The sequence below is a fragment of the Opisthocomus hoazin genome, chromosome 5 (assembly GCF_030867145.1).
Source record: "Opisthocomus hoazin isolate bOpiHoa1 chromosome 5, bOpiHoa1.hap1, whole genome shotgun sequence".
NCBI lineage: Eukaryota > Metazoa > Chordata > Aves > Opisthocomiformes > Opisthocomidae > Opisthocomus > Opisthocomus hoazin.
The window spans coordinates 10,531,938-10,559,409 of NC_134418.1; the positions used below are offsets into that span (position 1 = coordinate 10,531,938).

The following is a 27,472-nucleotide window of genomic DNA, read 5'->3' on the forward strand; positions in this document are numbered from 1 at the left end:
ACAGATTTGGAAAATGGCCAGAAAAAGAGTGTAATTTAAGCTAGACATAATAGAGCTGCAGCAGAAAAAGAAACTACATTTCAAAATCCTTTTTTTAATATCAGAACTGTTTTAAGGTCAGTATGTAGATAAACAAACCTGCAACAGAATTAAGTATTTAAGACTAAAACATGAAAACACCAGCATTGTGTGACAAAATGAAACAAGCTGCCAAACTTCATAAAACAGATAGAAGAATTAGCAGTTTTACAAGGACTTTTCAACTCTGGAAAAAACAGAAAGTCAAGTATTTCCAAAACACCGAAATAAACGTGATCTTCACTCTCTGCAATTTTCTTTCCCCTTAGAAAAAACAAGCAGAATGCTATGACAGAATGAGAATTTTGAAAATCTGCATAGCTTGCTTCCAGTTGAAAGAGAAGGAACAGATCTAAAGCTTGGGTTTTAGTGTTAACTTCTGTCCTTTTTTTACCCCAAACCACCATATGCCGCTTTGTCATAGTTTTCTCATCTTCTGTATTATTCGTACATTACTTCCCCCCTTTAACATTTGTTTCGCTACATGACAGCCTTCACTTATCACATTGTCCCTTCAGCAGATCAGACACTCACTACATCTTTGCTAGCACTTTTCTCGTATTTGGATCTCCAATGCTGCTGCCTAAGACTCTGGGTGCCCTTGGTGTTTTATGTCTTTGAGATACTTACAGACAAATTATGGAGAAAGACATAACATCAGCTATGACTTCAAAACCAAAGTAGTAAAGCCATGTCACTACCCAAATCTTAAGCAGAAGAGTATTTAATCTGTATTTTAAACTCCACTGACTATTGAGGCCAGACAGAGAATTACAGTAAGCCTGACTGGATCATTGAAGTCATACCTATAATGTCATATTGCATAGTGTAAGAACTGATTTACTCAAAGACACAGTCTGTGGCATAACGTACACATTTGACAGCTGCTTGTTTCATACAGGGGAAGGAAAACTTTCTTCTCCTATTTAGTGACTTACAGTAACTAGAAAGTAAATATATTTATCAGTGTGATGAATGAGCATATCCTGCAACTATTCCATGTACATTAGATTGCTTATTGTTGTAGATAATGGTTCCATCATTCCAAAAATAATCTACTGTCTCCAACATTTCCCCTATGGTTAAGCTGGCATTCACAAGCATGTAATAGGGAGCAGTCGCAGAAGCCTACTGTGATCTTCCGATTTAAAAATACCATTGAAAAGCAGTGATTAGTCACCGCCCAGGCAGCATGAGTAAGAAAAGGTCCACAAAGTTCTGTTCTGTAACTGAATTATCTCTTTTACCGATAACATGACTAGTGATTCAGAAGCAAGAAGCAAATCTAAATACAGATTATAGATATGAGAAAGCTAAGGATCTATATATAATTTTTTAATCTAGTCCTCAGTAGATCCCCAGCATCTCAGTCTCTCAAAGAATATACTGAAGGAGATAATATTAGACCTTTTCCAAAAAAATCAGCAACAATCTAGTAACAAAATACCTCCATCCCTATTTCCCCACTTCTGCAAAGATGGAATATTTGCCAATTAATAACAGATGTACTGTAGTCTCAATAATGAACATAGAGGATAAGATGCAATCAATAAAGTAACTGTGAAGAAGCTACGGTGAAAACAGACAAAACCCACTCTGTTAAAAAAAAATTCAAAAATATTCACACAAGTGCTTTAGGAGAACTCAAGAATGAACCAAATTAATTATTAACCTCTCATTCAAAACTTCTTTGATGCCTGGAGTTTAAAGGTGGCAATCTCTAAAAATAAAAAGAACTCCAAGGGGATTCAAGCAACTCTAGTTCCGTGAGCCCGATGTTCGTACGAAGCAACTTAACAGAATACATCAAAAGCTAAATTAAGTGGACAATAGTGAGACGGTCTGCCTGGGAAGAAGTGGCTTCTGCAGAAGGAACCTCTTGGGAGCTCTCTAAAGGGGTCAAGAAGCTTGTGAAGAATGGCGATTCAACTGACAGCCTCTGCATTTCCAAATAGGTTCTGTCAAAATACCTCAGTAAAGGCTTTTAAGAAAATTCAGGAGCTATAGCATAAGAGGAAGGGGCCCAAAATGCATAAATAATTCTTAATGATAAATAGGGATAACCACTTCTCAGAAGAGAAGGATGTCACCGCTGAAGTTCTTGAGGACTCGGAGGGTTTTGTTTTCACATAAAATCTGCAAAAACGGGGAGAGCAATGAGGTCTGAAAGGTTGCTACTGCTGCAAAATTATTCAGGGTAATAACAACAGCAGACTGAAGAACTGCACAGGATCTTAAAGTCTGAACAACAGGTAATAAAATGGCAAGATGAGATTCAACTGGTAAACACAGGGAGAACAATTTTAGCATCAGATAGAGAATGACAGCCTCTGAGTTCACGAGCATGATCTTGGGGTTTTGGCAGACAACTTCAAAAAAAACATCAGCTCACCACTTGGCAACAAAATCCAAAGTCAAATATTGGGAGCCACTGGAAAAACAACAGAAAATAATTACGCCACTGAAAATCCATGGTTTGCTCATATCTTGAGTAAGTGTAGTCCTGATTCACTTATCACTAAGAGCAAATAGTATAATTGAAAAAGGTTTAGAGCAAGATAAAAGGAATGACCAAAGCTATGGACAACTTCTGGACAAAGAGCGATCATGTAGACTGTAACTTTTCCAACCTGAAAAAGTAACCACGTCGGCAAAGTGTGACTGAGGTCTACGAAGTCACAACTGGTGCAGAGGGGCCAGGCAGGAACCAGGGGCCATTCAATCAAGCTGTTAAGAGCCAGGTCCAGAGCAAACAAAAGGACACAGAGGAACACAGACCCACAGAAGTCTCTGTGAAAGCACAATTCTCATACAAAGTTTTTACACAATATTAAGGGAGCCTGGACAATTATGTAAGAAGAGAGGTTATTACATCCACAAACCACAGGAGGCTGAAAAAGAAACTTATATATAATTTCATTACATTTTGCAGACTTGTTCTCACAAACTTCACTTAATGTCCTACCCAAGCCAAAAATTAGTAGACAAATTGCCTCAGTTTTGCAAACAATGTATGATTTATTAGGACACTAATTGAACATACTCTAATTACTTTTAAGCAACATTCCACTTCAAGTGTTGCAAAAGCATGAAATGTCAAAGGGATTTGTGAATTACTTCTTAAAATGAAGTCCATTCAGAAACCCTGTTGTAAGGCCTTCAATATGCTCATACTTGCAAGCCGAAGATTGCAAATACTCAGGATAATGAGGAAGATAACATTACCTTCTCTAAAGTCGAGTTTTGTGCATGCTAAGCTGTGTTTTACCTGCAAGAGGAATTAACTCCAGCGCAAAGAACTCTGGATTCTATTTCCACCACCAGTCAAATAATTTCATAATTCAACTGGTATGTTATTAAACAAATGTTTATTTCTGTAGCCTTTATATTGTGCTAATGCTTCATGGTTCAAGCTTCTCCCATTGCATTACCCTGAACACTATACACATATAACAAAAAGAGAAATCCCGCATCACACACACAATCTCCGCAGTACTGAGACAGTAAGGCACAAAGGAAGAAAGCTGTCACAGAAATACAGAAAGCAGCAACAACTTCTACTTAATTTCTCCCCTCTGCTTTATGATATTAATACTTCAGGGACACTGAGGCCATTACTCTCTACAAAACAGGTTATCCTCTAAACAGTAAAGCAAAACGAAGTCTGGTTTCCTACTGATGTGTGTAGGATCCCTAATGTCTAATCAAAGTTGAGCTGAAGCACGGCGTTTTCTTTAACACAACTATTATTATGGTCTCTCCCTGTCATCCAGTTCCTCATTGTCATTAAATATGCAGAACCTTAAGCCAAGACCTCTATTCTTCCATCAGCTTTGGCTGAAATGGTCCAATAGGTTTAAAAGCTGCTTCTGCACTCTGTGAGGCTCCTTGAGCACACAGACATTCACAATTAACACTTGTGCCCACAGGCAATACGATCACGTTAACCCTGCTCTCTCAAATAAAGCTAAGGTAAAATGTGTTTAGATCCCAATTTAATCCCATGCACTGATGCAGGAGTTAATTTGTTAGTATCTGCCAGACACACTTTTACTGCAAAGCAGCAGAGTTCAACAAAGGTAACGACCCAGGGAATGTTTAGCAGCAATGCACTCTTTGTTACATGAAACTGCCAAGATTAGTGCACTTGATTTCAATAATATGGAGACATTACACAAAGTTCTCCAAATGTTTTCCAAAAAAGCTGATGAAGTCCAAAAAAAAAAGCTACTTGCATTAAAAAATGGATATTGAAAAATTCCTTAAACATTTTCTTTAAAATTAACATTAATTTTACACCAATCACTAAAGTATAAGGATATAGGAATGTATTTACATGCAGATTACTACCAAAACATCAGGTTGCTCTTACCTTGAACTAGATCTTGACTTTACATCTTCCTTCACTGTTCTTTCACTACTAGCTTCTTCACCGTTGTCCATTTTTTTCTCACATAGCTGTCTTCTCTTCTCCCACTTCTTCTGCTGATTTGAGATGCTTTCTGCTTCTCCTTGTGAGTCATTTTCTGCTCCTACCTGTGGACCTGAGGAATGTGCCAGGCACTTAGAAGAGACTGGCAGTTTTTGCTCTTCTCTGCCAAAGTCCCTTTCTGCTAACAAAGCAGAAGTTTCAGGTTTTAATGTTTCCTGTGCAGGGACTGAATTGTCCGAGTTATCTATGTGGTCCATTTCCTTAGACTTTACTAATGTGTATGAAGCATTTACAACACCTCCTGCAGAATGTTTAGTCTTTAAACCTTCAACACTGTCCTCCCTGCTGTCTTCACAGCTGCCACAACACACACAGGAATTAATTAGACAGTTCGTGGCAGCTATACTGAGTTTATGGGACTCATCCTCCTCCCCATTTGCTAATGGATTAGCAGATCCAGGAACACAACTAATAGCTGCTTCTGGAGTAGTTACTGGGGATTCTGAGCTGGAGGGAGATTTAGGATTGAATATTACAGTAGCAGATATTTTCATTCCCCCTGTCCTGTGAGCTATCACTTCTGCCATTTCAGCATCATCAGCGTAGGCATCCCAGCCATTGAGGTATAACTGCGAGTCCGGACCTTCTAGACAGCTGCACGAATTCTGAACTGAAATGCTAGACATCTGTTTGCCATCTTCAATATTGTTATTATTGCTTAAGTCACTTTCAGCATCTTTTAAAAGCAAAGTTTCCTCTGTCTGATGGCCGTTCTCGTACAGCAAAGCGTCTCTATATTGCAGGTTCTGTTTTGAATCATGGCAAGGGTTATTCACCCAAGCGAAAGTATCGCTTACTGAATCCAACCCAGCAAGTGCTTCTCCTGCTCCATCTAGGTCTTCCATAAAAAACACTCTGTCCTCTTCATCAGTTAAATTGTCAAGATGGTGTCTTGTTGGTGAAGCTTCTGTGCTAGAACTATTTCTTAGGCTAGGTCTGTGAGCTGGAGACTGACAGATACTTGGAGGGGAAAGCAGAGAAGACATTTCATCTCCAACTCTGTGTACCATCCTGTTCAGCTGTTCCAGCTCCTGTTCATCATACTGCATAGAACAAGCCAGCTCAGCCTCTGTGTTTTCAGCCTTTGCTGAAAGCTCCTTTGCAGGCAAAGTCGCAGTTATGCCCGGTGTAATGACAGAGGGTACTTCAGGATCCGCTCTGACAGGAAAATCCACGTCTTGAGAGATGCAGAGGTTACGTTCCAGCGTGTGCAGTTCATCCTCAGTTAATGTCTGAAGCAGATCCCTGAAAACAAATACACACATCACTTTGCATTTACAATCATAGGAGGCACTGATGTTATGGATTTTAAAAAAGTTTTTGCTGTTCGTACAGAAATCCAGAACTTTGGGGCACAGATTACTTTCAACTGTATAATTCCAGATGCATTTGGCATTCGTATTCAGAACACGTGATTGCTGATGCCTGAATTTGAGATTACTTATGCAAATACAAAGTACCAAATTATTTACATCCTTGCAGTGATGCCCCCCAAATAAATCAAAACACACCCAAGAATGGATCTTTCCTCCTCCCCATCTACTGACAGTGAAAGTGTTGCCCACAATTACATACATTCTGTCATTTTATTTTTTTTAATGCACAAATTTAACTTTGATTAGCAAACCAATTTGCCATCCTTCATACTAGATTCTGAAAATTATTCTGCAAAAGACTATGGCAGAAGTTTCACACCATTATATTGTCAGATGAAAAGAAAAAATAGTTAAAAATAGTAATATCGCTTATACAACACTGATGTCTTGGAAGCCTGTTCACTGAAACAGGGACTGGAAGTTGGCACGCTCTGTCATATCTCTGTCATTAGCGAGTTAAGCTCCTGCACGATGTTAAGAAGCAGGCAGGCCTAAAAGCAAATATTTAGGTATTCGCTAAACTATGTTTTCTAGAGACATGGAACATCTCCAATGTTATCAAGTGTCCTCAGTATTGCAGTGTAGGACTATGACCACCTAAAACCAAAGAGTTATTTGAAGCAGTTGTGTTTAAGTGCCTTATAACTTTAAAACAAATCCATAGACACAGCAGCACTTAATTTTAGGTCTGAATTTGCTTCACACCATGCTTCTCAATTAGAAACCACATATATAAATATCTTCTGTCAAGAACTGCTGTCAACATTTTCAAAGACCAGCAAGTATATTTTAGCATAAATGAATAGATGGGAAAAGCAAAACTTTCTGCCTAAACACAGGCTAGGAGTCCGTTATTCCTCATGTGTTTAGAAATCATTTGCTAGCAGGTGACATACACCTGGCATAATAATACACACATATTAAAAGAATTGCCTTAAAGGTATAACTTCAGTCTAAATGGGATCAAAAAATCCCCAAAGAAACATTCAGAACATATCACAGCTTGATTTCCAAGCCAATAGACTGCATTCTTAACTTAACTCCAAGACCCGTTTTTTCCATAGTACTGTCATTAAAAGATCAAATTGCTCAAAAAACACATTGCTAGTACCTAAGTTATAGATCAGCTACCCTACATCTTTTAAAAAGGTAACAGTTTAGATAAGCATGCTTAAACCAAATAAGTACAAATATAGATTTTTATGGTTATGTATATTCCACACAATTAACATCTTTACTTTTCTTAAAAAAATCATGCTTTTATATAAGACCTACATGACCCTGAAAAAAATTCTAAGCCTACGGAAGAAGTACCTTCTAAGAACAATTACACCATTGTATCCCCCCCCTTTTCACTTGTTTCCACATTCTCTAATACAGAAGTCAGTATTTCTAAATCATTCCATATACATCTTCGAGTCCAAAATTTGACAATTTTTCAGCCATAAATAAGGGAAATGGGCAATTTTTGTTAGAATCACCTAATAAAGCTATAAACAAGTATTGCACCACACTAGAAAATTTTGAAATACCTATACATTACTTTCTTTTGTGTAAACAGTATATAATGATACCGCCTCATTACTCAGATGTTTTATTTAAAAAGTAATCAGCATCTGTAAGAGATTAAGCATTTTAACATCATCACAAAAACAAATTGACAGCGAATGGTTTAAGTTGTAAGGTCAACACAAAAATAGCTGTGTTTTTGAAAAAATTATAGCAATATAATAAAAATATAGAATAACATCATTTTTGCCATAAGGCTTTGTATCATGAATTTTCAGTTTGTCAGTTTTTACAGAAATGCTGTGATGTAGGATAAGCAGGAACAAAGTAATGTAAGATTTTAGAAAAAGCTGGGTTTTTAATTTAAAAAACCACAACAAAGAGTAAGCAGAAATGCAACTGTGAAGGGCTTAAGATTGTTCCTCACCTATGCAATGATATTAAAAAGATATTTCTGGGTCAGGCCAGTATCCATCAAGTAGGGAAGCCTGTCTGGTAACAGATTTTAAGAAGAAGCACCACAACAGGACAAGCACACAGGGATCTCTGCTGAGTGCATCATACTGCCTTCCAGCAGACTGTAGCTCAGGGATTTCTGAACCAAGGTGGCATCCTTGTGTTCAATAATCCTTAAGGTTTTCTTGCATGGATGAAAATGTGCATGTCAGGAACTGATCACCAGCCAACTGCCTAAACATCAGCTATGCTTCTCCATACACCACACTCATACCCTTCTCTCAAAACACGAGGTAAGAATCAGCAACTTCTTCAAATACAGACTATACTAGCAACATTGAAAAGAATTTGCTTTCCATCCAAGCTCATCAGCATACCTGGGAATGAAATGGGCCCAGGGAAAATCTAAGATTGAATCTTTTGACTTTCAGCATCTAGTCTGGGGTTTCATTCAGGCTCCAGAACATCGCACTGCAGTGCCCAGGATTCCTGGATGTCTGGGTGCCCAGAGCTGCTCTGCTTCCTTTCTGAAGACACAGAGAGCGCCTGACTGCTCAGACCTACCCGATACAGGTTTCACACACTCACTGTAAATCAAATGCTAGAAATACATATTTCCTTTATGCTGGCTAGCTTCATTGACTGGAGTAGTGAACTCTTTGTTTCTGCCAATAACAACACCTCAAAATTTAAGAACAATTGTGTGCAGTTTTGAGGCTAAGTAAATAAAGCTTGATAAAAAAAAAAAATCAATGAAATCAGCTGGCAGTCCTTGTGTCTTTTTAAGCGAGTCAGATCCATGCTGCCTTGCAAGAGTTGTTAGACATAATCAGTTGTATTACAGTGGTAGTCCATCAGCCCTGTTATTTCAGTAGAGAAATAATCCTGCTTTAAAGTCAAAGGAAATACGCTAATTTTCCCAATTCAAACACCAGAAATTTTGTTTGGTCTAAAAGAGGTTTGGACAGATATCTTCACTTCCCTGCATAAAAAAACCCCCTAGAGCCACTGGGCTGTTTTAAGAACAAGTTTCCTTGCAAGGTGACAATAGTTTGATCAACAGTTATGTTTTTGATATGCTATATATTAGATTATACAGGATTCACTGTCAACATTAGGAACAAGGCATGTTTTAAAACACCTGTGTAGATATTGAGAATGAAATTAATGTCAACCACTATATGGAAAGAAATGCTAAATTTCACTACTGGAAGTTTGAAATGAAACATCAGGCATCGTTATTAAATGTTTAATCAAGCTGTAGCTACTTCCACAGTTCATTTCCTTCCTGCTGAAGCATCTGTAACTCGTCATTGGGCCCAAGTAAGTGCTGTGCTCATATGGAAAACAGAATTTCTCCCTCTGCTTTCATTATTCAGAAGCTGCAGGTAAAGGGAGGTTCTGCAACGCAGCCTGACAGCAGCAGCGTGCTTCCTGCTCACAGAACCTTTAGAAAACACTGAATTTAGAAAAGGCGCAAGTTGAGGTTTTGCCTGCTTTTACTCTTTTTGGCATGGTATCACAGGAAGGCAATCTAGCCTTGAAAATACCAGGAATATTTTTCTGCCAGTGACTATAGCCACTGGCAGAAAAACAAGAAAACTTCTTAAGATGGACTCTGCTTGTTACAAGCAGTAGTAGAAAATTACTCTGCCTACTGCAAAACCAATGAACAATTTAACTCCGCTGCCAGTATCCAGGGTGCAGAAACTACTTCTTCAAAGATCTGAAGCCAGATGTCCATTTAAAGACAAATTTGACTAAATGGAGGACACGGCCACAAAAACCCAAGTGCACTGATCTCACACATTCTCCAGACCTCTTTCATTAACTTTGCTCCTATTCTGACTAGAATTTTAAATTATCTGTTTTCAGGGAACATCACTGTTGTTATTGCCAGCCTGTGCTTCAGTTCATGCTCTAAACAGAGCATAAACAGCAGTCTTTACAGAGCTGCCACCATAGGAAAGTGATGCAGGTACAGGAATGCAATTTCCACCCTCCTGCTTCTGCAGTGCTGAGCTGCGTGCATCACACCAAAGTCAGCAGATCTGCTCCAACACATCAACACTGAGAAACCAACACTGACATATACCAAACATCACTGGTACTCCTTTACTGCAAAAGTTTTAAATCAATTCAACACAACCATCTTGGAAAAAACTAAACAGTTTTCCCCCAAACACTGTGCACGCTTTAAAAGCATACGAGCTTCCCACCTACCTCCGCTATCATTAACACACTGACAACAGGTATATCGCATTTGAGTTCTAGTCAATGATGCAGAAAGGTTTCAGTGTACTTAAAATGGTGTGATCCTCTGATTCTGCACCACTTGATCTACAATCTGCTTGATTCTGCACCACCAAAATCCAGGGGGATCCTGCCATCAATTGCAGTGGTCCAGAAACAAGCACCAGGCATGCAGAGGGCTCTGAAAAAGGGCAGAATTAAGGAGTACTGCAAAATCCCAAGTTTGCTCACCTCTGAAAATCTCCATGTAGCAGCCTCAAATGTATACATAATATAGGTAGTATTTTATCACAAGAATGTTCAGTGTCACAAGCATCTAAATTAAATATCTATGCACATACCAGATGATATGTTTTGTATACTTAGTAGGCAGATTACAGTAGTTTGGCAGAAATGGTTCAAATGTCTTAGTTTAAAAGGAACAGAGATACCACTACTATATATGCATTAGTAGATGTATAAAATACCCATGCTGACTTTCTGTATCTAAAATAAAAATCAACAGAAGCATCTGTCTTAGGCATTAATTAAAATATTCAAAGTCATTGTTTGTTGCTCAGCCTTACCAAAACCTAAACAATTACTCTTGCTGCTTTTGCTCAGAGAGTCTCTACAATCTCTATTGTTTTCAAGTTGCAAGCCACCTAGCCAATATTTCCTAGCCAACAGATATTCTTCTCTGTTCATTCCAGTTTAATTATGTGGATCCACACACATACAGTGCTTATCATTGACTTTAACAGGAAGGATGTTTTCAGATCATAGCATCATAAAACAGTTCGGGCTGGAAGGGACCTTTAAAGGCCATCGAGTCCAACCCCCCTGCAATGAGCAGGGACATCTTCAACTGGATCAGGTTGCTCAGAGCCCATCCAAGCTGACCTTGAATGTTGCCAGTGACGGGGTATCTACCACCTTCTCTGGACAACCTAAGGATAATACAGCTTAAAAATTACCTTTAATTCTACAAAATTATCAGCTGTCTATTTGGTGTTATCCCACAAGTTAAAATATTTAGTTGGCTAAAAAGTTACAGAACTTTACGGAGAAATTGACTGGGATGTGATCATATTCTGCAGTCAGATGTTGTTTTATATTCTTACAACAGCCACACAACAGCAATATGAGATGCAACTCTTAACAGAAGACTACTTGAATCTATTTTCATGCCTTAACTATTGGTGATGGAGACTGGAGAATGACTCCTGGAAAAATGCTCCCATTTTGCTGAAATATCTCTTTCCATCTTCCCTTACAGGTTTCTGTGAACATTCTCACTGTGTAGGAATTGCAGGCTGATGAGCTAAAAAAAAAATCTGTGATAAAAAAAAATCTAGGTAGCTTAGGCACTTTTAAAAGTAAATTAATTATCCTACATGAACTACACACTTACTTGGATCTCATTGTTATTTTCCTTCAACGTATTTTCATTCAGGAATTACTAAAGGGTCTTTTTGAGTCTAGTTCTTTCAAATCTTTAAGTTCCTTGACATTCCTTCAATTCAGAGATTGCCAGAGATTAAATTTTACATTACATTTTAACTTGCTTCAATTTTTCCTCTGATAAACACTATCTCACTAAGAACACTTTACAAGCTGTGTCTGCTAGACAACTGAAATCACGTTTCTCAGTGGTCACTTAAAAGAACACAAGTCTTAAAGAATATCAGAACTTTAAAAAAAAGACACTGAAAGTTTTTTCATTTTTCGAAGTCTGCATTGAAAATTGTAGTTATTGAACAAGCAAGCATTTTACTAATGTGTTTTCAACCCAAGCATTACGTTCAGAGTAACTGAAAATTAAATGGACTAAGCAATAAACTGACCTCATTGATTTTCATTTTCTGTGTGAAATGTAAGGAGTAAGCAGAAAGCACAGATTATGAGAAGTATATTAACTTTTAAATATTGTTTTGGTTTTAGTCAGTCAGTGAAATGCTGATGAAAATTTCTGTGATAGACATATTGGGAATAAGGTATTTTAACTTAAACTTCAACGGACTTCTTAAGCTTCAGTACCATTAAAGCTTTTTTTCCCCCCTCTAACTCAAGTTTTGCTCCTCAATTTCTGTTATTCTTCTTTACTCAGTGTTTTATAAAACCATAATCACTCACCCCTCCATGTTCATTTGTCAATTGAACTTTGAGATTTCAGTATGAGTATCATTTATGTACCTAAAACTAGAACTCTATCAGTTCTAGACAGAAATACTAGGAAATCAAAGGACACAAAGGATGTAGTCTGCGTATTCATAAAAGCTAAGAAATAGGCCACTCTCTGAACCTTCCCTGACGCCTCACCTTTGACTGGTGAGAGGGGATTAATCTGGATAAACTTATCTATGTGAAAAATATTCTTATATCAAACCATCATCACGACATACAGGGAAAGTGATCAACAAGTGAAAATTGGACACAGGCAAGAAAAACTTCTACCAAATTTTCTCTAGAGCTTTCTATGGACAAAATTTGCAGTTGATACACAAATTTGAATTCTAAGAAAATAATAGGGCTTACAGATTTACAAAACACATTTTTTTAACACCCACATAAGATACCTTAAGGCTGAACATAAAAAAATTAATATAAGGATCCTTTAAAGATAAGCTTGATATCTCCAATGTAACCGATCCGTCTTCCAAAGACCTCAATTAAGAAAACCATATTTTAATGCCCTTTATACTTAAGTTGAGCCAAAGCCCACATCTCCAATTTTACCAAGACTGAAGCACCGTAAAAAGAGGTAATATAAAATGATCCATCCTGGAAAAACAGATCCACAATATGAAAAAGCGATAGTCACTTCTATTAGATTAAGAATGACCCGAGTATTGCATCATAACATACTGGGAAAATGTAATAAGCCTAGTTAAACAGAAACATTGACGCTAATTAGAAACAGGATGTCCCAAAAATAAACTGCAACTTCGGTATTTCATCATCCAAACATAAGGAAAAATCTAAAATGTATTAAAATGATATTCAGAAAAAAAAGAAACTATCAAAGACATGGAACTATCACAAAGACATGAAAATCCCATGAAATTAAAAACTACATTTAGTTATTTCATGGGTATACCAGGCAGCTAAGAGGAAAATGCAGTTTATGGTTAACACAGCAAACACTTTTCTAGACATTTGTGTTCTTTTTTAGGCCCCTGATTTTCTCTTCAGAAGAGAAGCCATTACAACCATCTTTTATTACTTGCCTTATTTTTCTTAGCAGAGTGTGAAAAGGTCTGAAGAGTTCAGACATATCTTCTGGTTTATGGTCCAAGTTTAATGGTCCCTCAGAGTAGACAACAAGGCCACTGTAGTTTGAACACATGCATGAACACATACAAAAAAGAAAATTTCGTTTCACATAGCAACTACTGAATAAGGAGTCAGAAAAGCAACTGTACATAAACATTAGAACTACACTCAAGTTACATACTGTTATTTTATTTTTGTCTTATTCACCCAGAGTTAGAATTCAATGCTAAAGCAACATGAAAAAGATCCCTTCCTCTCTATGACACACACCCCACACCCCCAAAGCATGGGAGAAAGAGCAATGGAAGTATACGGGGAAGAACATACATTTACTTCATCGCTGCGCTGACTCATAAAAAAATAAAAATAAGAAACCAATTATCAAGCTGGGGAAAGTCCACTGAGTTGAGAGAGACTGCAAATGGCTTTTTCATTCCAGTCTAAATAATTTCTACATGAAATAGTTGACTCTTGAGCTTCTATTTTTCTACCTCCAAGATAAATACAACCTGGTATTAACATGTGGTAAAAAAGAAAACACATGCGATAAATCACATAAACCACATTTGGTAATCCCATGCTTCTAAATCAACTCAGCATTTATAGAAATTTCCCTGGAAAGAGGTTAGTTCATGGTCCTGAAAACCTCCATGTACTTCACCGTAGATATCTCCATAGTTCCTCCTGACCGAATCACTACTGCCCAAACCTCTCTGTGTGTCAGCGATCAAAGAAAATTCACCTTCTTCATTGTATCTGCTGCATCATACCGCACTGTGTCCGAGAGAGTGGATTCCACCCACACTAGGCATCACTGTTTACAACTGTTTAATCCTCTACCCACTGCAAAAAAGTACATTTCTCAAAGGCAAATTAATCACATGTTCTCACACTTGAGATTCTATAGGTTTTCTTTTTCCCAGGCCATTATGTCCTTCCTTCCCTCACTGCCCATGCTCAGTTACCCAAGGTATTTCAAAGGTGCGTTCCTTGTCTTACACTCAAATGACACGTTGCTTCTGAGAGCTTTCTAGCTACTCTGCATCCAAAACATCCCAAGCAAGGGGGACCTGGGCTAACACGACTGTTGACATCTTTTGCTCACCAGCTGGTCACCAGCAAGCACCCTGCGTGAGCACTGAAAGCTCTCTGAGACAAAGCAGCAAAGCCGATATCCCAAGGTATATGAATCCCACTGAAGCATGAAGAAAAAGATGACTTACACTCTGTTTACCATCTGGGAAACACTGTGCTTTTTCTTTTGTTTATAAAGCCAGAGTCTGGCTCGTGCCCTGGCACTAGGACAGTACTGTGGTCTCCCATCAGGCTAGAAGATGGCCATCAGAAAGTTCAGAACTGTCTAGACAACAGAGGCTCCAAGAAATGACTAAACTTGATCAACATTTCTTTGGGGACGGAGGTTTTCAGGGCAGGAGGAGGGAAAAGGAAGAAGTAAAGAAGTGAAAAGAGAAAAAAGTTGCTTCTTTTGCAAGTCACCTTTTTTTTGTGGCTTAAGACAAATTATCCTGTTACCAAGATTACATACTTCTATTTTTTTCTAAGCTTTTTGAGCTTCAACAAGCAGGCCGCCACGAAGCGAAGTAGCTATTGCTGACTCACATACTAATGTTCTGCCTAAACAAATCTTACTTCTTTGCTGAGTGGAAGCTCAAGGCTGCTCTCACTGAACTTGTAACTGACAAAATCACCATTCCCTTGTCATTTTCCAGGTATAGTTCACTTTCTGAAGAGCTTAACTTGCAGAAATTTTTTTTTTTTTTAAAAAAAAAAAGAGAGAGCTAGAGCACTACAAAAATATTATGAAGTGGTGGCCTGGTTTTGGCTGGGACAGAGTTAATTTTCCTCTTAGTAGCTGTTGGGGTTGATGTAGCTTGAGATTTAGCATGCCTAGGCCGCTTAAGCAAAACAGCATAACTGAACGGGCCGCTGGAAAGGACAGCTAAGAATAGCCATTGAGAAAGTTCTGATAGTGCACATGATGTGGGTTAGCAAAAACAAGATGTGTTCAAGGACATGGAGGCGGCCTGTTGCTATTAGCGTTAGTGCATAGTTACCAATCATAAGGGAATATGGGGTGCGTGAACAGCGTGTGATTTATGTCTGTAGCCTATCCGAATAAGCGTGATCGTGTGTGCAGATATGAAAAATGTATACAACCACGCAAGTGGAGCAATAAATCGGAATCAACTGTGCATTGTATCAATGTGTAAGAGTTGTTCCTGTCCCTGCATGGATGCTGAAACTCGGCAGTAGCGGCTGTGCTTTGGATTTAGCACAAGAAGAATGTTGATAACACTGATGTTTTCAGCTGTTGCTACAAAATCAAGGACTTTTTCCAGTTTCTCATATTCAGCTAATGAGCAGGTGTGCAGGAGCTGGGAGGGAGCACAGCCAGGCAGATAGCCCAAGCTGGCCAATGGAAATATTCCATACCATGGATGTCACGCTCAGTTTATAAATTGGGGTTGGCCGGAGTCAGGAACCTTCTCTTTTCCATGAGTTTAAAACTTCTCTTGCCTGGGAGTTCGAACTTTCCCAGGAATTCTGTCTTTTTCAGGAGTTTTACGAAATTCATGAGTTCTGGGTTCCATGATCACTGCTTGAGGACTGGCTGCAAATTGGTCACTGGGTGGCAAGAAAATTGTGTCGTGTGTGGTTTATTTTGCATGTTTATTATTATGATTGTTAGTATCAGTATTTCCTTTGTTGTCTTGTTAAACTGTCTTTATCTCAACCCATGAGTTTCCCCTTTTGTCCATTTCACTTCCCCATCCCGTGGTGGGGAAGGGGAGGGGTGAGCGAGCGGCTGTCTGGTGCGTAGTTGCTGGCTGCCAGGTTAAACCACAACAAATGGCGTGTGTACATGTATGACCTTTGAAAGAGTTCTGAATCAAAGTTTGAATATAGTTGTATCATGGAAAGAAGTAAAAATTGGGAAAAAGCGTGTCTTAGTACTTCCTACTATGTTCAAAGTTCACTGACACCTGTTAACACGCTGGGCAACACACACTGTATAACACATACAGTAAACTGATGTTTGGAAAGAAACCTTAGACAAAAATGGGTCTGAAAAATATTCCTTGAATCTTGGCTTTTACAAGACTGTGGGGATTCAGCACTTCTCCTTGCTCCAGATCCATGATTCTCATTAAGACACCATAGACCTACAGCATGGCAACTTTGAATTGCATCTGTCTTGTGTTTAAAGGCTTCTCCCTTCACAGTCCAAATGAAAGGCTTGCATTTCTTCCAGACAACACCGCTATATGGATGGTGCAGGTTTTCTGTGGAACTTCTCATGGCAGTGATTTATTTTCAAATCACTGGATACTTTGGAGCAGTTACAATTTTTTTCTCTTCTCCCTCTCTGTCCTTCTACGTAACTGGGGACTGACATGGTGTGTTTTCCAGAAAGCCCTTGGTTTTCTAGTTCGTCACTACGTATTCTTCTTCATTGTGTCTTCCAGCAACTTCAGACTGAGTTCTCACATTCCCATTGTCTTTTGATAATCAGATTATTACTGTTATTATTTTTAGAATGACAGTTACAGACAGTATCGTATTTAATAGGAATAATGGGCCACAGAGATTTCCTGAGGAGAAGCGTATTACACTCAGGATTTGAGGTTTCTTATTTCCCTCAATTATACTACTTATATTAGCTAACTTGAAAACATTCACAATGGTAAAATATTAAAAATATGCTGGCTTTACTCCAGAGAAACTACTATCTTATTAAATCATGAAGACTCATCAGGAAAAATGCATCTGATTTGTTCAATACTGCAATAACTGCATGAAGCAAAAAAACTGCTTTAATTTAGCTGTCATGAGTGGTCAATATAGGGCACAAATCTACACATAAATTATACACATTTATACTTTCCTTTAAAAGGATTTAAGCCTAACTCAGTGGTCACAATGCAGTTTCTTACGACCATTCCTTTTGAACCTAGAGTCATTACAAAAAATACACACTTTCTACTGAAAGCTTCTGGTTTTCAAGACTTGTATCCTTAGGTCATATTACATTTGAGTGACAAAATAGCTGATTTCAAAAAATATTTCTGACAATGTGACATTCTATAGACTGATGTTCTTAATTTTATTTTTTTTTTTTATTTCTTTCATAGAATCTTAGAATGGTTTGGGTTGGAAGGCTTCTTAAACACCACCTAGTTCCCACCCCCCTGCCAGGGGCAGGAACCACCTTTATGGAGGATGACTGATAATTGTTCCAGGTTCCTGCCTTCTATATTTAGAGTTCTAAGTTCTCTTTTCTTTTATTCTCTTGATATTCCACAAGAAACTGGTAATTATTTTTAAAAGCACAAACAAAAACATTATCCTCCTCTTAAAATTTTTTTAAAGAAAGTAGCAGCAAACTCAAGTGAAAGAAAATATACCAAAATTCTGTACAAAGTTTTTGAAATCTTCAATAAATCTTTGAGGCAGGGCAGAGAGCAGTTAAAAAAATTACTTACCATACAATAGCTAATCTTGGAATTGTAAACATTAAAGCTGGTTCATAGTCATCTATCATATCTTGAGTGAGGTATCCAAGCCTTAAGGCTCTAAGTAGAAGAATAAAAGTTCAAACTCTCGAAGAATCCATTTCAATACGAAAAAATTTGAAAAAATTGTTATAAGCCAAACCAAATTGATCATATTTAACTCACGAGCTACTTTTATGCAATCTAAAACACGATGGAACTGACTGCTGTAGAAAAAAAATTTAAGAAAAAAATCTTTAAACACTTAAAGCTTTTATAGTCAAACAAAACCAAAATAATTTTTATGCTACTTTCCCTTTTTATTTACTATTTCTTGTCAAGCTTCAGCTTGTTACTGAAAACCACTGGTGTTCAGAGTTTTTTAACTGAAAAAGCATTTTTCAAGTAACAGGGGAAAGTATTTGGTTTCATTTCCAAATAAAACTTGCTATAATCTTCTAGGTCAACTCCTGCTAAACAAACTGAACCAGAAAAACCCCAGTTCTATAGAGCAACTATTACTGAAGTCTGAGGATTTAATATTTGGGAGACACTTCATTGTCCTCCACTAACTTTTCAAATATCTTAAGCCCCTTTTTAGACAAAACCCCAATTTGTTTAGGCTTTTCACTTGGCTGTTTTCCAAGCTTCTTCACAATTTCTTAGTTTCTTCATAGTTCCATAACTTCCTCAAATTTATTCTCTGATTTGTCCATATCAGTGCTAAGATAACACTCAAAACTGAACATTAGTCCCACTAGAATGGAAACAACAACTTTTTCTTGTTCCTTGTCAGTACTTGTCTTGCCAACATTGCTGTTGGTGAACAGCAAAACATCCACAAAGCAAGCACTGCTTTGTACTAACGGCAAATGGACTCACCAGTGTGTGGCCCACGCTCACCCCCGTTTCTTTCCTACAGCCCACTGCCAGATTATCCAAAGTTGCAAGGGAGAAACCGTATTTTTCCGCTTACTGGGCAAATACCTGTATATGCAGGAACTATGACTGATGGGGGTAATTCCTCCTACTTGTTGTGACCATTTTGAGTTGTAATCTTGTCTTTCAAAATGTTTAGATACCTCTGATCTTGGTGTCAACTACAGACTGCAGCAGTGTGCTCTGCACTCCTTCACTGCTTAATGAAAGCATCAACCACACCAGACCCAGGTTCATGCTTCCCAAGTTCTCCTTATATGACAGTAAGCCCAACACTTATTCCGAGTGCATTTTACAGTCAATTGGTCTCTAATCATTTCACCCAGACTACACTTCACTAGTTTCCTTTTGAGAAAAGCACTGCACTGCTCAAACCCTCACTAAAGCTGGAGAAGTCACACGCAGCTCCTCTCTGCTGCCCACCTGCTAGGCTAGTTACTGTCACAGGGGGGAAAAAGAGAAAAGTTGTACAGCAGTACATTCCAAACAAATTCACATTTGTCTTGTCACCTTATATGCCTAAAAGAGTTTATGAATTGCTAGATTCTTGGTTTTTAACATCATCTCTTCATATATATAGAGCCAAGCTCCAGTCCTCCAAGATTTTAAAGAGCCTTTCCAAGTTCTCTGTGATAATCACTAGAAGTTCACAGATAATTCGAATCACCTCCCCATGTATTCTTGCATGAAATATCATTAAATCTTGATGCCTTAAACAGATTTAGCTCATTTAAATGCTTAATCTTCATTTACACATCTATAACTTGGCACACCAACAATATTGTTATTGTTGGATTATTAACTTTTAAGGTTTTTTTGTCTAGAAAACAAAAGAGCATAGGCTTGTGCCTGGCAAGCATGCTTAATGCTTTTTAACTTTGTACTTGCATACTTACTAGAAAAGCAAAATACCTGGTGTTTTATGATGCTTTAAAGACTATGGTTAAAGTATTTTTACAAAAGCTCAGACTGACAGTAAACACAGACGTGAAAATCTAGTACTTGACTAAAATGCTTACCTCTCCACAGTTTCACAGAAAAGTACGATTACCTCTTGCTGTACATAATATTCCTTTGGAGACTTCACAGGTACCATGGCTGACACATAACTACAAAGATCATAAAATAATGTACTACTATTTTACATGCTTAACAAATCATATTCTAAATAAAAACAAACCTAGGACAAATCATCTTCGAAACATAACCTTTCCTGTACCATTCTGTATTTATTTTGACAGCACTCACTATGAAAATCGTACACTGTAAGAATCTAAGAAATGCAGCCAATTTATTTATTGCAGATTAAGGCAGTGGAACCGAGTAGTAATTTATAAATCTAATTATACACATTTAGCAATCAGAACTCCATACTGTGTGGCACAGGGAGATAGGTCCTAGAAGGATCTTTACTGAAGCATCTTGAAGATAGAATAGTATAGTCTGCATTTCGCTAAGAAAAAAACCTGACTAAAACATACATTTTATCTAGAAAGGTTTTACCTGAAATTATTTTAGTGATATTCAGTTGGCCAGCAGAGACAATTTAGGAGACTTAAAAATTAGCTTTATTTCTATGTGGAATTACACACAAAAGCACTAATTCACAAGAAGCATTGGTAAAAGTGGTTTTCTGTCACTGTATTAGTTAATCACTCATTTGTAGATTACAGGTAAGACAGGAAGGGAAAAGGTTGTTTGCAAAACAATGGCAAAGGAAAATGCTGTATGGAGAGTTGGTATGGACAGGTCAGAAACTCCGCACAGGAAATGTCAAGAAGCAGTTACTGATTGTCATCGCTCTCTGCGCTCAAAGCCACACTTAAAAACATGTTTTTAGCCAATGTTTTCAATTAAAATGTTTTTCAGTGTAACAGTATAATGATGGTTTTTTGACTCAGGAAAAATCGCTTACCTAAGTAAATACAAGAGAATATGAATACTGAGGAAGGGCAAACAGTAATGGGAGACAAGAAACCTGTTCTGCTGAAGGTAGGAATGGCTGTATTATATTAGATCCATAGATAATCTTATACAGTGTCCTGTCTGAAACTACTCCCAGCCACAAACATTTAACAGGCATGAAGGAAGCTGGCTTCAATTCTGAAGCACAATGCAAGACTTGGTCAATGTGACCTTTGAGGCAATAAGCAGTTACTCTTCTCACCCCAAAAGAAGTTATTTTTATTTTTGCTATAAACCTCCAAGTCATTTTTCAATCACAAGTTTTTAAATCAGTGAGTTCCTGTGGTTAATTATGGCTTGTGTAAAAGCACTTCCTTCATCAGATTTCAATTTGCCTTCTTAAATTCACTGGGTGCATCTTGCTTTTATCTCTAAGCGCAAGAGGACAAAACTTCATAATGCCTAGGCTATTTGTTATCATACATTTTTTTTGTTAATGTCTCTTATTTGTCGCCTTTCCTCCAACAAAGAAAACATTAAGGGAAGAGATTTATGGCTTCCTTTTGTGTCTTGGAAAACCTCCCTCAAATGCCATATGCCTTTATGCAAATAGCAGATTATAGTTTAGCTGAAGAGAGCAAATGTTGATTGCTAAAAAGCTATTTAATTTTCTTTTCATTATTGTTACACTGGAAGGAAAAAAATCTAACAATACAACAAATTACTGAAAAAAATCAAATAACATGATAAAAAAATTACTTCTATAAAAACAAAACAGAGAAAGCAGACAACTTCCAAAAACCAACAAGCCATGCAACAGCTGTAGAAGCCAAGCCAATGCTCACAATGCAATTACTTCAGATCTTTTACCTTAATTCAAATTCCGCAAAAAGGACATCGAAATGCTTGAGTGAATCTTTCATTTTTTCTGTGTAGAGGTTCAAATCCCTTAAGGCCTGGTCACGAATGATATTTCTAACTTCCTCTAGGCTTCGGGTCAGGTCCTTGGCCAACGGTCTCATAGCCATACTCTCAATTTCACGATTCATAATTATTGAACCAGCAGCCAAACACTATGAAATACATAAAAGAAAATATTATTTTTTACAAAGTTACTTTGTTTAAAAAACCATAAGGTGTGCTATTTAATACTTTGAACAAGGGCAGTACTTAGCCCCAATTTGTTGCAGATTGTTAAAGAAATGAAAGATTTAAGACTGACACGCCGAGAGTCATAAACCTTCACATAAAGGTTAGGGAGCAGCTCAGTCAGGGAGACAGGAGAACCGGAGGAGGTTCAAGTGCAAGAACCACAGAGCTGACAGAAGAACTTAAAAAAGCTCTTCTCCCACTAGTTAGGCAATAAGTACTGGTAGGACATATACTTTGTGTACGCAAGGATTGCTTGCACAAAAGGGATATGAATCCAGCTAAAGTACAATCAATTGACTGTTTAGATTCAGGCTGGACTGCTTGATTTTGTATAAAAAATCTATTCCTTACTAAAAGAGCAGAAATTCTGCAACTACGATGCCCTTTGCAGCAAAACTGGTCACATCGGCTATCAGACCTGGGATCCAGCTAGACCAGCATCCTGCCTCCCACAGAAGCCATGAATATATTTTACAGGAAAGAACATAAAAACCCGGTGCCAGAGCTATTATTCCCTTTCAGTTTCTGGAAAGTACCTGTTAAAGAGACTGCTTGCCTCAAGAGTTATACATGGACTCCCTCTGACTAGCTCACAAAGACATTAGAAGTAGGTTTTTACTGTAACACATTAATAAAACTTTTAAAATCTTGCTATTAAAAACAAGCTATTCAATAACCTCTGCTGGTGGCATAATTCCTTTACAGATACATTTGGAAGGCAACAAGTACTGACATAAGTCTTACTTGCTGTATTAATGGAAATATGTGTATTAAAGTGAGAACATAAAAGGTTGTTCTAGTCTCTCAAAGGTCTAACTTTTTTTCTTTTTTTTTAAGCTCCATTTGCAGCCCTGTGTCCCTCCCATCTCCCCTGCACTCCCCTGGACAGGAGGCATTTCTGCAGCTCTACATGGGGTACCTGCACTCCCAGACATTGCTCAGCACCCTGATGCACTGATTCATGTTTTAAGGGCACTCTGAGAAGATCATGTTCTTACCTCTTACCAGCCAAAGCAGTACTTGTGGGAAAGTATGGATAAGGCAAGTCTTAGCTGTTGATAGGTACTCTTAGCCTGATAAGTCAGAGTGATTACACTGACAGACTCCTAAGTGTATATTCATAACAGTCCACAGAGTCTTCCTTATTACATGAATTTACAGGAGGACAGTGCCTACAGTAGAACAAGTTAGCATTACTTCATCAATGCGTATGTTACTTTCTCTGAAACAAATAGGTCTCTCTAGCCTGTTGGTTTAGTTTGGAGACAGTGAAAGTTTGATTTGGAAAGAGTAAAAGCATTAGCTTATGTAAAATAAACAAACAGTGAATAAAGGGAGACTTTTTTTATCTCCTAGAAGATACCGGCTGTCTCGGTAATTCTCTCGAGCATTTTCCACAATGCATGGAGAAGTTACTACATTGGTCAACATTTTTCCTGCTTGTTTGTTGCTGTAATCCCGGTTTGTCCGACCCTTAGAGTAAGAAAGGGCAACAGGATTCATTACGGATGGCTGCAGAAGGAATTACCCTATCTTCTCCTACCTACCTATCAAGGAAGCACCATTAAGCCAACGTGTCAGACTCTCAGCATTTCAAAACAGAGCATGGTGTCACCTGGATGATGGCAGTGAAGTCACATGATAACGAGAAAAAAAAATTGCTGCTGTTTTTGCTGAGGACAGGATTATAAAGCATTGGCATATCAAATTCATCTCGTAAAATTTACCCAGGACTTCCCCGGCTCAGAGGCGCCTACAATTAACAATTGTCAATGACAGTTTCAGAAACAGAACTCATGGAGCCATACCGGACTGAACAAAACAGGAACTACTGATGGGAAGCATGCACTTTAAAAAGAAACGAGGAACTGGTAGAGAAAAGAACGGATAGCAACAGGAGCCGAAGGTTTGCTTCAAACACAGGAGAGGCAAAGCTGAAAACACCACCGCCACGTGCTGTTGTGTGGTGGGATATCTAGACTACTCCCCCCCCAACCTTCAACAAATCCATGGTGCTTAAAGTCACCCTCAGGCCAGCAGACCTGAAGACACTAATTTTGTCATGAAAGATGCCACCATGATTTTATTTATTTTTTTTTTAGCCAACAGACATCAATACTAGTGAATAAGTATCTTACACCTCACATCATTTTTTCTGACATTTCAGGCTTCCCTTGGTTAAAATAATAAAAGCTTATTCACTACAAAAATCCCTTGTTCCTAAAGGTTGCTGTAGGAGCAGGTCTTTGAGGTAAACTTCGTAAAAGAAAAGTGGACTTCAGTGTTTTCCAAACACCATTATATTTTTAGCATACACGTGAAACAAGTGAATTATGTGCAACAAATGTCAGCTCAGTTATGTACGTTTAATACAAGTTATAACATAATACAGCCATTAAAGTGATAGCGTGCACTTCTATTTGTTGGAGATAAACTTCTACCCTGACAAAATTCCCTTATATATCTTTATTTGCTTCCAAGATTTTAAAGGCATGAGATGTGAGATGGCACATTAGGATTAAAAAAAAAAGTCAAGAATATTAATCAGATGCTAATTCACAAAAAAAGTTTTGAAAAGTTGGTCATAATGACAGCAGACAATTATGAAAATAAACCTGTATGCTGTTAGCCCCACCAATACCAAAACCATAGTTAAAGCATCCGCCTCCACTAAGCATCCAGAGCAAGTTCTCAAAGATGTTTGCTTTGCTCTGTAATTATATGTACCATTTTCAGAAAAGTTTCAATATGTACTTTAAACTTCTGGTTTTATACCACAAAAAATGGTCCATTAACCCCGAGTAACAGAAATACAAGAGACTTACTTCTGCTCCAAACCAAAGCTGTCCTGCGAGGTTGTCATGGCGTATTTCCTCTGGAAACTTCACACAAAAGTCTCGGTTGGCCCGTTCATGTGGAATGCATTCATCCATGATTTGATTTATAATGTTCAAAACATTATCCTGAAGGAAAATACAGGATAGCATATATACTGTTCCCACAGAAATGCCACAAAATTCTTTTAACAGAATTTATTAGTGAGGCACCAATTAATTAACTAACATAGAAAAAGCAGTAGTTTACTCTTATGGTCACACACACAGAGAACAAAGAGGAAAATTTTGCATAGAAAAAAGTGGCAAACTTCACTTTTTGTAGCTTTCCTAGAGATCGTTCCTCAGATTCACTGCACTTAACTGCCTACTTCAGTGGGACTTCTGATGAGGAGGCATGATTTAACGAGCTCGTTACCTCCAGCTCTCTATCCATAAAATATCAGTAAATAAAGTAGACATACAAGTAAACTAGACTTCTCTCGTTTCCTCTTACCAGCCCCAATGCTATGCACTTCACTCTTCCCCCAAAAAACACGTGACAGAATACCCTGGAGGTGTTAGAAATTGAGTTACATTGGGATCCTTGGGGTCGAATAGACTTCAACTCATCCTGGGAATCGAAATGAGGTGGCTTCCACCCTTGAGTCCCCAGTGGACAAGGGCTGGCCCACCTGCCAACTGTCTCACCCCCTTGGCCACCCAGGGGCACAGGGACACCCCATAAGTTAGAGAGTCTTAATAACTGCTCTGATCTACGCCTGCACCAGGACAAAGATCAAAGGCCTGTAACCAGCTTCTTGATACACAGTAAATAATCTGCATTCATTTATTTGAAAAGATAATTTTCACATACCCCTGCTGGGAGCTCCATGAAATGTGATTAACATAATAAAGGTAGATTCAGAACATGAAATAGGCTGAGTGTTTTCATTAAAGATGTTTTATCTGTCTCATACTTCTTCCACTATTTACAGAATTCCTGTTCTATTTCAAATATTTTTCAAACAAATAAAAACAAATTTGTCTGTATAGAACTGTTTAACAGACAGAATTGCTTTAAGTCTACACTTCACTGTTATTTTCCTCTGCATTGAAAAAAATAATACAAGACAGGAATTTTGAAGAACTCTGCCCCTTTCACATGTTCCCCACTAGGAAAGACACATCCTACTTTAGGTACAAGAAAAGATTCACATTTTCTGTAATTTCAGTGCAGACTGCTGTAACTGCTGTTGCCACAAAATAATCTTAACATCAATGCCATAACCACAGTTGTCTTAATCAAAAATAAATAAATTAACCGTTGGCAACATCTATTACACATTGGTATAAGGTACTTTGTGTTAACAATTAAAACATCTTTACATAAACGTATTTTTTACAAGTCTGTCACGAGACAACACATTTCATTTCAATGAAGTTGTTAAAATAAACAGCCCCAACATTTAAAACACACTGGAACACATAATATTCAACCAGCCTCTCCAGAAACAAATCTGAAAACCAAATGCTCTGTAGCTCCTCCGTGGCATCACAACACAGACCACGGCCAGCAGGTATGAGAAGCGTCGAGAAAACAAAGCCAGATTCACCAACACACAAAGTCCTTCATTTCAGAGCCGCCCCCTCACTCTGCTGGGTATTCGCCTACTGCCCAGATCAGTGGGGCGCTTGGATCCCTAGGAATTCAAAGAGATGCCCACAGCAGAAACTGAGGGGAGAAACAGCCTCACAACATTCCCTAGTGTAACTGCAAGGGGAGCTGAAGTTCAAATCCTGGAAGGAGCGAGAACAGAGCAGAGATGCCCACACCCTGTTTTGGCACTGCCATCCTGCACCACGGGCTGAAGAGTGAGCCAGACTACCACCACTGCCCCTCTGCAGGATAACACGGAGACAGTCACGGAATCATGTGCAAATTAGTATGATGCTTTAGGCTGAGAAAAAGCAGACTAATAGCAAGTTTCCTATTTCCCTTCCTTCCATTTCTTAATTCCTGGTATTGAGTATACTTCTCTCTTCATCATTTAACTAGATCTAGCTGGGGAACCAAAATATTTTGAATAGAATCATAGAATCATTAAGATTGGAAAGTACCTCTAAGATCATAAAGTCCAACTGTCAACCTAACATCACCATGCCTGCTAAACCATATCCCAAAGTGCCACCTCTACACACTTTTTGAACACCTCCAGGGATGGTGACTCCACCACTTCCCTGGGCAGCCTGTTCCAATGCCTGACCACTCTTTCAGTAAAGAAGTTTTTCCTAATACCCAGTCTAAACCTCCCCCGGCACAACTTGAGGCCATTGCCTCTCATCCTATCACTGGTTACTTGGGAGAAGAGACCAACACCTGCCTCACTACACCCTTCTTTCAGGCAGTTGTAGAGAGAGCGATAAGGTCCCCCCTCAGCCTCCTCTTCTCCAGGCTAAACAGCCCCAGCTCCCTCAGCTGCTCCTCATCAGATTTGTTCTCCAGACCCTTCACCAGCCTCATTGCCCTTCTCTGGACACATTCCAGCACCTCAATGTCTTTTTTGTAGTGAGGGGCCCAAAACTGAACAGAGCACTCCAGGTATGGCCTCACCAGTGCCAAGTACAGGGGCACGATCACTGCCCTAGGGAAAGCAGGTCCCATGAAGAAATCAACCCCTAAACTAATTAGTTCCTACCCAAAGTTACAGAGTAAAGAATGAAACTGAG

At 38.3% G+C, this 27,472-nt stretch overlaps 1 protein-coding gene across 3 annotated transcripts in view; it reads right to left on the bottom strand.

Annotated features, from left to right (window-relative positions):
* The window catches only part of ZFYVE28 (zinc finger FYVE-type containing 28), a 177,302-nt gene that overhangs the window by 46,115 nt on the left and 103,715 nt on the right, over positions 1-27,472 (bottom strand). For 2 of the 3 annotated variants that reach the window (XM_075420389.1, XM_075420387.1), the window contains exons 3-8: positions 24,755-24,892; positions 21,648-21,850; positions 19,892-19,981; positions 17,925-18,014; positions 13,374-13,475; positions 4,451-5,815 (exon numbers count right to left, since the gene is read on the bottom strand). In XM_075420389.1, coding sequence (XP_075276504.1) covers positions 4,451-5,815; positions 13,374-13,475; positions 17,925-18,014; positions 19,892-19,981; positions 21,648-21,850; positions 24,755-24,892 — 1,988 coding nt within the window. The remainder of the gene's footprint in view (positions 1-4,450; positions 5,816-13,373; positions 13,476-17,924; positions 18,015-19,891; positions 19,982-21,647; positions 21,851-24,754; positions 24,893-27,472) is intronic. The other variant, XM_075420388.1, reaches the window with a different exon arrangement.